The 13,641-nt window shown below is 46.0% G+C and overlaps 1 protein-coding gene across 5 annotated transcripts in view; it reads left to right on the plus strand.

Moving 5' to 3' along the window:
- CNIH4 (cornichon family member 4) overlaps positions 1-13,641 on the plus strand; it is a 33,514-nt gene that overhangs the window by 4,017 nt on the left and 15,856 nt on the right. For 2 of the 5 annotated variants that reach the window (XM_066380989.1, XM_066381026.1), the window contains exon 1: positions 12,728-12,852. The exons of the other annotated variants lie outside the window; for them this stretch is intronic. In XM_066380989.1, the coding sequence (XP_066237086.1) occupies positions 12,784-12,852 (69 nt within the window). In that variant the 5' untranslated portion in view covers positions 12,728-12,783. Of the gene's footprint in view, positions 1-12,727; positions 12,853-13,641 lie in introns of those variants that run through there. 5 annotated transcript variants of the gene reach the window in all.

Here is a 13,641-nt window from a genome sequence, read left to right on the forward strand (position 1 = left end):
GGGGGTTCAGCAACTGTGCCTGATACTGTGTTAGTCGGGCATTCGAGATCCACCTATCCGGTGGAGCCCGCAGCACTTGTTCTAAATAGTGCTCTCCAATGACCTGAATGTCTTGACCCAGAGTCAGTTTACTGGCCTCCTTAAGAAGGATGGAGGTAGCAGCAAGTGCTCTCAAACAATTGGGCCATCCTGATGACACAGGATCTAGTCTTCTGGACAGATAGGCTATTGGTCTTTTCCAAGGTCCTAGTTCTTGACAGAGGACCCCTAGAGCAATGCCCTTCTTCTCAGTCACAAATAGTTGAAAAGACTTAGACAAGTCTGGCAGGGTTAATGCCGGGGCTGCAACTAGGGCCTCCTTAAGTTTTTGAAAAGACTCTCGTGCCTCCTCTGTCCATACAAATTGTTCCTCTTTTCCCCGTGTTAACTCATGCAAAGGTTTGGCCAGCTCTGCAAATCCCAGTATCCAAAGTCTGCAATATCCCACGGCACCTAAAAATTCTCGTACTTGTCTTTTACTTACAGGCTCAGGAATCTGTAATATAGTCTGAATTCTTTGGCTAGACAAACTACGTTGTCCTCCCCTCAAGTCATACCCCAAGTAACTCACGGTTTGGGTGACAATTTGGGCCTTCTTAGCAGATACTCGATAGCCCATCCGTTGCAATTCTTGGAGTAGTTCTAACGTAGCTTCTTGGCAACTCTCTTGGTTTGGGGCTGCGATAAGGAGATCGTCCACATACTGCAGCAGCACAATTGAAGAGTGGCCGGCTCGAAACTCCTGTAAGTCTTTGCACAAAGCCTCATTAAATATGGTTGGGGAATTCTTAAAACCCTGAGGGAGCCTGGTCCAAGTGTATTGGCCTGAAAGTCCATTCTCAGGATCATTCTACTCAAAGGCAAACATTTCCTGACTTTGCTTTGCTAATGGAATGCAAAAGAAGGCATCTTTCAAATCCAATACTGAATAGAAAACATGAGTCGGTGGCAATGAACTTAATAGGGTATAGGGGTTTGGCACAGTAGGATGTATGGTCTCTACCCGAGCATTCACTTTACGCAGGTCCTGCACTGGGCGATAGTCCTGAGTTCCAGGCTTTTGTACTGGCAGTAGAGGAGTGTTCCAGGCAGATTGGCATTCCCGGAGAATCCCGGCTTCTAATAAGCGCCTCAAGTGCTGTGCTATACCCTGTTTAGCCCGAGCAGGTACAGGATACTGTCTGATGCGTACTGGGCTGGCATCACTCTGCAACAGCACTACTACAGGCGGCTGATGTACTGCCAATCCCGGAGGATTATTCTCTGCCCAAACTCCAGGAACCTGCTGCTTTATTTCCTCGGGGATTCCCGTAAACCCGCTCTTACCTTCCGGGAGGGAGGCAATCAGATATTCTTCTGATATTGGTACAGTCACTAATACCTTGCCTTCTGCATTCTTCTCCTGGTTGAAGGTTATTGTTGCTTGAAATTTTTGCAACAAATCTCGTCCCAACAGCGGGTAAGGGCAGTCTGGAATAATCAGGAATGAATGAGTAATAGTCCCTCGCGCCAGGTCTGTAATCCATGCAGTGGCTCGAGGATATGAGACAGCTTTGCCAGTGACCCCTATTACCTTTGTGGATTCCTTTTGTAATGTCCCAAGTGGTCTCTTTAGGACAGAATAAGTGGCCCCCGTGTCAACTAGGAAGGTAGTTGGTTTCCCTTCAATTGACAGTGTGACCATAGGCTCCTGGGGGCCAACAGAAATGGAGCCTTGGCCCCGTCAATCTAATTGGAGCAAAACTTGTGAGCCTTGTTCCTGATTTACGGCCTGTAGCTTAGGGCAATCCTTCTTCTAATGACCTTTCTCTTTGCAATAAGCACACTGGTCTTTATCTAGTTGCTTCTGCGGGAAAGTTCCCTTCTTTCCCTTAAAGGGCTGCTGTTTCCCTTTTGGTCCTTTTGATTGCTGTGCCAAGAGTAGTTTTACAGCTGTTCTCCCTAACTCAGGGTCATCACGATTGACAAAGACTCTCTGTGCTATTTCTAATAATTCACTCCTATTCTTTCCCTCAAATCCTTCTATTTTCTGGAGTTTCTTTCTAATGTCTGGGGCTGCCTGAGTGATGAAGGTTATGTTTATTAGCTTGCGATTTTCCTCTGCCTCAGGGTCAATAGGGGTATAAACCCGGTAGGCCTCCATTAGCTGCTCTAAATATGCAGCAGGGGACTCATCCTTCCCCTGAGTTACCTCACCTACCTTACTAAAGTTGGTTGGTTTCTTAGCAGCTGCCCTTATTCCCCTTAATAGAGCCTGGTGATATTGGGTAAGCGATTCCCTATCCCTGACATTGTTTGGATCCCAACTGGGGGGGCTCCTGGGGAGCGTCCTCTCTAGTTCCCTTTCAGTGCCCCCCCTCTTCCCTAAATACTTTTTCAGCTTCTTGGCTGATGCGGGTTCTTTCTTCCGTTGTGAACAAAGTGTGCAAAAGCTGCTGGCAATCATCCCAAGTTGGTTGATGGGTCCTGAAAACAGTCTCAAGCAAAGAAATTAACCCCTGAGGTTTCTCTGAAAATGACGGGGTCTGATGTTTCCAATTATAAATGTCACTAGTAGAAAAAGGAATATAAATCATTTGGGACGGTGCATGTAGTCCTTCATCTAGTGGGGGCAACACCTCCCTAAGAGGTAACATTGGGGCACCTTCAGCAAAGGAAGGTTGAGCATAAGGGGTTCCCCCCCGGGTGTGGGGAGGACTCTGGACATTCTCGGGCACAGTTGAATCTGGCTCCCTGGGCTTCTGATAAGGAGGAGGATAATTTACAGGGTCTACTATATCCTCAGTAACATCAGAAAGGACCGGATACGATTTGGGAGGCTTTTTTTCAGGTGCAGGTGGAGCGGAGGGAGGGCGAGGCTTAATGTCCGCAGCGCTCACACAAATAGCTCTCTTAACCTTTTGATTTGCTTTTATGCACCTCTTAATGTACCCAGGTTTGTCTGTAGCTACATCTATCCAAACATCTATATACACATATTGATCTGGGTGAGGCATCTGATATATAATGGCCCTTACTGCAAAAACTATGGGCAGATCAAAGGTTCCCTCAGATGGCCATCCAACCTTAAGAGATGGCCACTCCACTTGGCTTAAGGTCCGGAGAGTTTCTCGATCGGGTGGAGGTCCCCCATAACCCTGAGCTCTCTTCTGAAAATCAGAGAAGTTACTTAAAATGCAATCAAGAGGGGATTTAAGAGTAGATTCTTGCTGTCCCATCTCGCGGTACTTGTTCTTCTCAGCCAGGTATGCTTCTAGTCCTACAAAGACAACACACAGGATTCCCCACCCTATAAGCAGGGTGATCCAGATAGACGAGCGTTGATCACACTGTACTGGCAAACAAATTAATACCAAACACAACAGTGCAGCAAATCCCAGGAGGGCAATACACAAAATTTCCCACACAATCATTCAGGCTAAACAAACAACCAGACAGCAGCGCGGCGCGGCGCGAGTGAGCTCACTACTTTGAAACGATCGATCGATTTCAGACAGAAACAGAAACCTCGGCCGGCAGCGTCCTGCCCTTTGGCCCGAGTGTCTGGGCGGGTCACTGACAGCGTCCTGTCTGCCACCACAGACTGTAAGTGCTCCGGAGCCAGATTACAAAAACAAGAAATTCTACAACAAAATACTCACCAGCTCAAACAGCTGTTCCGCCTGTCCCCAGTCAAGATTCCCGTAATGGGCAATCCCGGACGAGCCCCCATAAAATGTTACACTCGCCGGGTAAAACAGACACTGGAGACGTTTGGAGAGTTTCAGACAAAGTTTTATGGCCAAGAGAAAAAGAGAACAAAGCAAAATTAACCTGCGCAGGGGTGAACTCAAGTGGTAGTCACAAGAGCCACACCGAGCACCTACAATCTAGGGGTTTTTATAGCGTAGCAAGCAAGCAGTTCATACAGAAGCGAATTTGGCGTTTAGCAATTGGCTCCTCCAAATTAAATTTTTAGTCATGTGCCTTAGTAACCAGTCATACAGTTGAAAGCCCCCAGCTGGAAATGTCCCTATCTATCCCTTAGGATGTGGTCACATTAACTATCTTAGGAGTTTTTACGACTTCCTTATCTCAAGGACTCATCAGCTCCTAGTCATCCTGGGAGTCTAATGACTTCCCTATCTCTAGGACTCATCTGTCTTATTCATCCTGGGAGTCTGGTCTCATCTACTCCGGGAATGTGCTGTACTTACTGGACCAGTTCTTTTTAAGTTATTTTCCCAAGCCTATTAATGTATTTTATGGCTTTTATTCGAATGTCACAAGGTTAAAGATTTGAAAAGGTAGGAAGAGCGGGAGGAAGGCGGGGAGGATCTTCCCCCCCTGGAGTGATAAGGACTGCCAGGACCGTGCGAGCAACAGCCGGCAAGGGGGCCGCCCCAGGCGCCGCCATCGCCCAGCTGCCCGCGGCCCTGCCACCACGGGAGCCCTACCGGACCGCCCTCTCCCCACGAGCCAGCCGAGCAGCCTTCCGAGCTGCCTTACCCGCCAGGCGGCGTCAGGGCCCCGAGGCCGATCCTCCAGTCGCAGCGGAGCGCGGAGACAAGCTCCGGCGCCTATTGGCAACGCTCCATCACGTGACCGCAACGCTCCGCTGGCGCCAATTTCAAACAGCGGAATTAACTGAAAGCTGCGGTGCCCGACCCCACCCCCGATTCCCAGACCGGGACCCCCTCCCCTCCCGGGATCCCCCGGGGTTCCCCGCACCGCCGGCCCCGCGCGAGTCCCCGGCCGGCACCCTGGCTCGGCCCTCAGGCTGGAGGAGTTTGGAGTCCGCCCTGGGAGCCACAGCGCGGCAGGCGGGGTGACCGCAGTCGGGAGGTGGTGAGCGGGAGCGGAGGAATGGAGGCTGAGGCCGGGCGTTGGCGCCTGCACGCAGCAAGGGCTCGGGTGCGGCGTCCGGGAGTCCAGCAGCAGGACGAGGGCTTAAGGGCATTCAGGGGGACGTCTGAGCGAGGGCACAAATTATTTTCTGCATCCCACCCTCTGGCCTGTCCGCATGTCAAAGATCTCTTTGTACACAACATTTCTTGAAAATGATGGAAAGATCTACACAAGAAATGTTGTGTACAAAGAGATCTTTGACATGTGAATTAACATTTTATTATTTAAATCACCTTTATTTATTGAGCTAGCGGTGGCTCTTAAGAAATGTACCGCCAGTGGTTTCCTTCATTGCACTCTACTTTAAGCAATTAAGCAAGTAGAAGGGGGAAACCCCGTGGGGCAGTAAGCAAAGGGGCGTCCCCGCCGCCTGCCCTGGGTAATTCAGTTTGAATTAGCAGACACCTTTGCACAAATCATTTTAATTACAGTTTATAATATCTAGAACAGCGGTCATTTCGTATGACCGCCGGGCTTTCTAGTTAATTATATACAGCAAGTGGCTTCCACTGACATTTCCCTCTTGTCTACAATGCCCTTCCTACCCAGCCTATGACTTTCAGAATCTTAGCCAAACATCTCCCTTTCACCCTTTCCTGATATTTCCCTCCTCCACCCATTGAACACTCCTCTCACTCATTCAACAGATATTTGAGTACCTACAAGTTTCAGTTCATGCACTGCCCTTGGGTCTTGTGAGAAAAGCAAAAGAATTATAACATAGTTTTTATTAGATTGTGCTTGAATATATTAAACGTTAGCAACAATTCCCTACAGCAGGTAGCACAAGAACAATCAATGCCAGTAACTTAAAAAAAATTTTAATGTATTGATTTTAAAGAGACAGAGAAAGGGGGAGAGAAGCATTCATTTGTTGTCCTATTTAGTTATGCATTCATTTGGTTACTTCCAATATGTGCCCTAACCGGGATCAAACCTGCAACCTTGTTGTTTCAGGACAATGCTCTAACCAACTGAGCTAACTAGCTAGTGCCTATGCCCTGTAACTTTTTAAGTGTAATTTAATCTCATGCATGAAAATGTACCACAAGGAATAAATATTAATCAGCTGAAGAGCCCAGCATCATCACAACATACAACCAAGCAGTATAGTTTATAATTTGTCATATAATATTATTCTGCTTTTAGGGTTGGCTTCATGGGTATGGAATCTGTGCATTCACAAAGGGCTTTGTGCTCAGAAGGGCCCCACATTTGGTTTAATGCTCTGCTGTTGCCATCATTAAATTCTTTTTGTTGTTGCCACCTTTAAATTCTTAAGAGTACTTTTGGAACAAATTGCCTCTTATTTTAATTTTGCACTGGGCCCTGCAAATTATGTAATCCATACTGACCTGTAGGGTTCTAGTATGACACCCTTTTTTCTTTTAATTAAAAAACTTTTTTATGTATTGATTTTAGAAAGAGCAAGGGAAAGAGAGTGTGTGGGAAGAGAGAAAAATCAGTCACTTGTTCCATTTATTTATGCATTCATTGTTTGATTCTTGTATGTGCCTTGACCAGGGATTAAACCCACAACCTTAGTGCATCAGGACACTAACCAACTGAACTAGCTGTCCAGGGCCTAGAATGGCACCTTTTTGAGGGCAAGGATTGTGTTTTACACCTCTTGATTGCCTTAGGTGCAGTAGACAATAATTGAAAGTAAGTTAATACCATACCAATACCGGTATACTTGAATCTTTTTCCGTTGGAATTATTTCCATTATGTATTCCCCTGAAGACAATTTTACATTAATTCCAGTGTTCAGAATTGACAGTACCACACATCTAAACCAAAAAGATACTGAATAGTAACCTGAGTGTATATACATCTCAAGAACTTCCTGCAGTAATTAAATGTCCTCCATTCTTTAATGGTACAACCCCACCTAGTGGCAGTGGCACTTTTTTTGTTTGTTTGTTTGTTTTTGTTTGTTTTTTTTACAGATACAGAGTCAGAGAGAGGGATAGATAGGGACAGACAGACAGGAACAGAGAGATGAGAAGCATCAATCATTAGTTTTTCGTTGCGACACCGTAGTTGTTCCTTGATTGCTTTCTCATATGTGCCTTGACCACGGGCCGTCAGCAGACTGAGTAACCCCTTGCTCAAGCCAGCAACCTTGGGTCCAATCTGGTGAGCTTTTGCTCGAACCATATGAGCCTGTGCTCAAGCTGGCGACCTCGGGGTCTTGAACCTGGGTCCTCCGCATCCCAGTCCGATGGTCTATCCACTGTGCCACCGCCTGGTCAGGCAGTGGCACATTTTGCCTTCTGTTCCTCACACCTTCACACCTCCCCTCCCAACCTCCAAACTTTGTATCTCACTAGCAAACAGCCCCATGTCTAATTATGCTTTATCCTTAGGGTGATCTATGTGCTCGTTTACTCAGGACAGTCCTGATTTTTGCCTTATCCAGCTTAATTATTTATTTTTCTTTTTTTTTTTTTTTTCTGAAGCTGGAAACAGGGAGAGACAGTCAGACAGACTCCCGCATGCGCCCAACCGGGATCCACCCGGCACGCCCACCATGGGGCGACGCTCTGCCCACCAGGGGGCGATGCTCTGCCCATCCTGGGCGTCGCCATGTTTCGACCAGAGCCACTCTAGCGCCTGAGGCAGAGGCCACAGAGCCATCCCCAGCGCCCGGGCCATCTTTGCTCCAATAGAGCCTCGGCTGCGGGAGGGGAAGAGAGAGACAGAGAGGAAGGCGCGTCGGAGGGGTGGAGAAGCAAATGGGCGCTTCTCCTGTGTGCCCTGGCCGGGAATCGAACCCGGGTCCTCCGCACGCTAGGCCGACGCTTTACCGCTGAGCCAACCGGCCAGGGCCCAGCTTAATTATTAATAGTGCTGCTTTATGGAAATAAGTGATAATCACCTAAATGAGAATAGGCAAAGACTATTCAGAGCTTGCAGTAATATTAAGGGAGTTGGCTGTCATTACTTGTATTTTGGCAGAAACTCAAAGGTAGGCAGAGGAATGGGAAAGCTTAATAACTGAAAAAGGGAAGGCTTCAGATATGCCCTGATTGAAGACCATTGGCGTGGGAAAGCTGTAGGTGGGCTAAGTAGAAGTAGGGCACCCTATGTGACTAGTTAGGGGAGCATATTTGGCTTTCTGTGGTTGACCCTAGGTTGGAAGAAAAGGGACAAAAATTAGGGAAGCTGTCAGTTGTTAATGAGTTGCTAGTCATTCAAGGTCAATGTTACAGGATTTTTTTTTTTTTTTACAGAGAGCGAGAGTTAGAGAGAGGGATAGATAGGGACAGACAGACAGGAACAGAGAGAGATGAGAAGCATCAATCATCAGTTTTTCGTTGTGGCACTTTAGTTGTTCATTGATTGCTTTCTCATATGTGCCTTGACCGTGGGCCTTCAGGAGACCGAGTAACCCCTTGCTCGAGCCAGCGACCTTGGGTCCAAGTTGGTGAGCTTTGCTCAAACCAGATGAGCCTGTGGTCAAGCTGGTGACCTCAGGGTCTTGAACCTTGGTTCTCTGCATCGCAGTCCGATGCTCTATCCACTGTGCCACCTCCCGGTCAGGCTGTTACAGGATTTATTGCTGGCTTCCTGGATTGTTTGTTGGAGGTAGTGGTCTGGCTTCCTATAAGGTCTGATTTACTGATAACCAGACTGGCTTCCTGGACTGGTTGCTATAGATTATAAGTCAGAATTCTGTTTTTATATACATTCTGGCCATTGTTCATTTGTATATCCAGTTTCTCACCTTTATCTCTCAAAAGGATTCCAGTTTGGACGGTACATTATATGTTCACCCAGTGTTCGGTGTTTAATAGGAATGTGAAGAACAATGGGAACATGTGCATGGCAGAGATTCCTTACTGAGGTTCAACAGGGAGGCTGCCTTCTAGCTGGCAGCTGGAGACTTAGTCTCTATCCATGTTTTCTGAGGTTAAGAAAAAAAATCTTGGATTTATTTTATTTGGTAAAGGCTAATAATTTAGCTTTCTAATCAAGATTGTTTTACTTTGAGATGATGGATTCATTTATGTCCCTAATCTTGAATACATTGAAAGCAATACATCGATCTGACATTTTATGCATTCTGTCAACAAACATGTGTTGTATACTACATGCCAGTTACTGTGCTCAAGTCAGAGTACAATGATGCTCAAACAGATACGGTCTTGGGACTTATGTTGAAGTAGAGAGGGACAGGTAAGAAATATGTGGTTACAGGAATGAAAAAGAAAGGATTTCACAGCCCTCGGAAGAGTGCCTTTCACATAGAAGGTTTTCAGTGAGTACATAACTGCAAAGGAAGGGAATGAAAATTGTGAAATAAATAATCAGGGTACAACAATAAATGACAGAGAACAACAAGGGGAGCCGACCTCAGTCCAAGTGGTCAAGAGTAGACTTTCTGAGAACGGGACATGTGAAGGCCTTAAGGATAGCAGGCACTGGTTGTGTTGGAAGAGTTTCAGGCAGAGAGAGGGTGGTACAAAGACCTTAAAGCAGAAAGGTCGACCTATTCTAGGAACAGAAAGGGAGGAAAAATAAACTTCTTGTTTAAATCACCATTATTAGAGGTTTTTGTTATTCACAACCAACTTTGAGTGGACATAGGTTATTTGAAGGAATATAAAAGTTGAGTCAAATTAAAATGAAAGGGCAAGTGGCCACAGAGACAAAGATTCTTTTTTTTTTTTTTTTACAGAGGCAGAGATAGACAGGGACAGACAGACAGGAACGGAGAGAGATGAGAAGCATCAATCATCAGTTTCTCGTTGCGCGTTGCGACTTCTTAACTTCTTAGTTGTTCATTGATTGCTTTCTCACATGTGCCTTGACCGCGGGCCTTCAGCAGACCGAGTAACCCCCTGCTGGAGCCAGCGACCTTGGGTCCAAGCTGGTGAACTTTGCTCAAACCAGATGAGCCCGCGCTCAAGCTGGCGACCTCGGGGTCTTGAACCTGGGTTTTTTGCATCTCAGTCTGACGCTCTATGCAATGTGCCATCGCCTGGTCAAGCTCATTTCCTTTTTTCTTTTCATTGTGCATTGCAACACCTTAGCTGTTCATTGATTGCTTTCTCATATGTGCCTCCTTGACCGCGGGCCTTCAGCAGACCCAGTAACCCCTTGCTGGAGCCAGCGTCCTTGGGTTCAAGCTGGTGGGCTTTTGCTCAAACCAGATGAGCCCACGCAGAAGCTGGCGACCTCGGGGTCTCGAACGTGGGTCCTCCGCATCCGCTCCATCCATTGCGCCACCGCCTGGTCAGCTCCTTTTTTTTTATGTTCAAGTTTTTCTGTGAATACCTGATTGCAGTTCTCTTTGGGTATATACCTAAGAATAGGATTGTTGGGTCATATGGTAATTCAATGTTAAAGAACAAACAAACCATTTCACAGTAGCTGTGCTGTTTTCCATTCCCACCAGCAATGTGTGAAGGTTCCAATTTCCCTATATTCTCCATTTTTATTTTTTAAATTATTTATTGATTTTTAGAGAGATAAGAAAGAGTAGGAGAGAAACATTGATTTGTTTTTCTACTTATGTATGAATTCATTAGTTGAGTCTTTTTTATTTTATTGATTGATTTTAGAAAGAATGGGAGAGAGAGGGAGAAAGGGAAACATTGTATATGCCCTGACTGGGAATGGAATTGGCAACATTTACATATCAGGATAATGTTCCAACCAACTGAACTATCCTGCCAGGGCTGTCTTTTTGTTTTTTAATTACAGCTATCCTAGTGGGTGTGAAATGGTGTCTTATTTTGATTTTGATTTATGTTTCATTAAAGTTAATTTCTTTTTTTTTTCATGTTTTATTTATTGATTTCTAGAGAGAGAAGAGAGAGAGAAGGGGGAGGAGCAGGAAGCATCAACTCCCATATGTGCCTTGACCAGGCAAGCCCAAGGTTTCAAACCAGCAACCTCAGTGTTCCAGGTCAACGCTTTATCCCACTATGCCACCACAGGTCAGGCCCCCTTTTTTTTTTAAAGTTAAATTCTTAATGGTTGCCCTGAAAATTATAATTACCATCTTAATTTATAATCAAAGGTATAACATCTTAATTTATAACATCAACTTAGTTTCAATGCTGTGCAAAAAATACGCGACTATATTTAGGTTTGTTCCCCTTTTTATATTTTTATTGTTGCATATTACACATCTCTAGACATTGTGTGTCTGTCAACAGATTTATAATTATAGTTTTGTGTAATTGAATTTTATTGTTGATATATAATTGACATAGAACATTAATTCGATTCAGGTGTACAGCATGATTTGATATTTGCATGTATTGAAATGATCACCACAATAAGTCTACATAACATCTATTGCCATCATGGTTTTAATTTGCCTTTCTCTAATGATTAATGATTTTGAGCATCCTTTCATATGCTTGTTGTCTATTTGTACATCTTCTGAGAATGAGTCCTTGCCCATTTTGTAATTAGGTTATTGGGGTTTTTTGGTATTGAGTTGTAAGAGTTCTTTACATATTCTGGATGTTAATCCCTTTTCCAATATATGATTTCAAATATTTTTTCCCATTCCATAGGTTGCCTTTTTTGCTCTGTTGATTATTTCCCTTGATGTATAGAAGTTTTAATTTTGATGTCGTTACATTTGTCTATTTTTGCTTTTGTTGCCGGTGCTTTTTTATGTCATATGCAACAAATAAATCCAATATCATAACGCTTTCCTTTATGATTTATATAGGACTTTTATGGTTTTACATTTTTACTAAAATCTGGGCTAAATTTAATAAAATTTCTCCTTATAGTCAGTATGGTCATTCATTTGACAGACATTTATTAAATGCCAGCTCTTTACAGAATAGAAGATATTGGGGGTATAAAAATGAATAAAAATGCCTGACCAGGCAGTGGCGCAGTGGATAGAGCGTTGGACTGGGAAGCCGAGGACCCAGGTTCGAGAACCTGAGGTCGCCAGCTTGAGCGCGGGCTCAATCTGGTTTGAGCAAAGCTCACCAGCTTGGACCCAAGGTCGCTGGCTTAAGCAAGGGGTTACTCGGTCTGCTGAAGGCCTCTGGTCAAGGCACCTATGAGAAAGCAATCAATGAACAACTAAGGTGTCACAACAAAAAACTGATGATTGATGCTTCTCATCTTTCTCCGTTCCTGTCTGTCCCCATCTGTCCCTCTCTCTGACTCTCTCTCTGTCTCTGTAAAAAAAAACAAAAAAAAAAACCTGAATAAAATCTGTTACTTTTATCATAATCTAAGGTACAGCTGGCTAAGCATGTAACAAAGACATGCCTCTGCTAGAGGCACGTACAAGGTGCAGAGGGCATGTGATGATAGCCCGTTTATAAATAATCTGTTCACAGTCCATCTAGCTTTGACCTATGAACACTGTGATCCCATGGGCCTATGTTCTGTCAGGCAAATCCAGTTGGTTTTGCCTTCATTCAAATTCTCCTCTTCATTCTCTTCTCTCCCAAGTGACCTCCCTGGGGACAAACTTGTCTCCTTTCTAGGGGATCCAATGGGTCCAGCGCAGAACCTGAAGAAAATTTCTCAGGTGGCAGAAAAATTCTACTGGATATCCATAAGATGACAGGCATTCAGTCAATACTCATTGATTCCTTGTCACAATTTATTGAAATAATTAAATTTAGAATAGAGGTCTTGCCCACCTCTTTGATAGGTATTCACGCTGATGAACTATATCTCCCAGCATGCATCAGAATTAAGGTCTTTTAAAAAAATATGGACTTCAATTCCCGGCATGCCGCGCTCGGGCAGATAGACTAGATGCCCCAGCAAGGGGGGGTCAGGGCCCGGGAGCGGGGCGGGTCCAGGCACCCGAACAGATTTCACAGATTTCACAGAAGGAGCTGCGGCGGCGGAGGAGGATGGAGGCGGTGGTGTTCGTCTTCTCTCTACTCGACTGTTGCGCGCTCATCTTCCTCTCAGTGTACTTCGTATCCTTGTCTGAGGCGGGCGGAGGCCTCCCTGGGGCCCGTCGGTTGGGGACCAGGGCAGGTGCGTGGGGGCGAGGGAGGCGGCGGGGCTCCGGGCGTGGGCCTCCTCTGCCCGGGGTGCCGCTGGGTGCCGCTGGATTCGCCGGGCCTGCCCACCGCCGCCCCCATGCTACCTGGAGCCGCCCTGCCCTGAGCAGGGCAGGCTCTCAGCTTCCTTGTCGGTCAGGTTCTTTAGCGGAGAGAGGTCCCGCTTTGGGCCCTCGCGAGACAGGGTCGTGGTTTTTCTTGGGGTTCACCTGGGCCGGGCCCTTTGTCACGTGCCGGGGGGGGGGTCCCGAGAGCGACCGCCCAGGCCCGGGGTGGTTGCTGGCAGATGGAGGTGTGGGGACGAGTCCCACCCCCGCCGCCGCCCCTTTGTTCTCGCGGGTGGAAGCCTGTAGGGACCTTGCAGTTCCGGGAGTCAGCACCTCCAGGGTGCAGTGCCTCCTTCGCCCTGTCGCTTCATATGGAGTGTTAGGAAGGATGTATTTTTAAGAACCATCTGCAGTTGATTATTTTGGTTGCCCCAGGCGGTTGCAGATCTGGGAATTTATATAGTAACTATGCAAGTGATGTCTGTAATTCCCAGTCGTTTCTCAACTTTTACACTTGTCTGGGTCCGCCCATGTATAAGACTTAGATATTTTGTGTAGCTGTCCATGTTACAGTATTTCAACTGTATTTTCAGGCCAAGGAGGGTTGTTAGACCGAGCACCCTAGACGCTGTGCGGGCTACACCTCTTCCTTACT

The sequence above is a fragment of the Saccopteryx leptura genome, chromosome 1 (assembly GCF_036850995.1).
Source record: "Saccopteryx leptura isolate mSacLep1 chromosome 1, mSacLep1_pri_phased_curated, whole genome shotgun sequence".
NCBI classification, from domain to species: domain Eukaryota; kingdom Metazoa; phylum Chordata; class Mammalia; order Chiroptera; family Emballonuridae; genus Saccopteryx; species Saccopteryx leptura.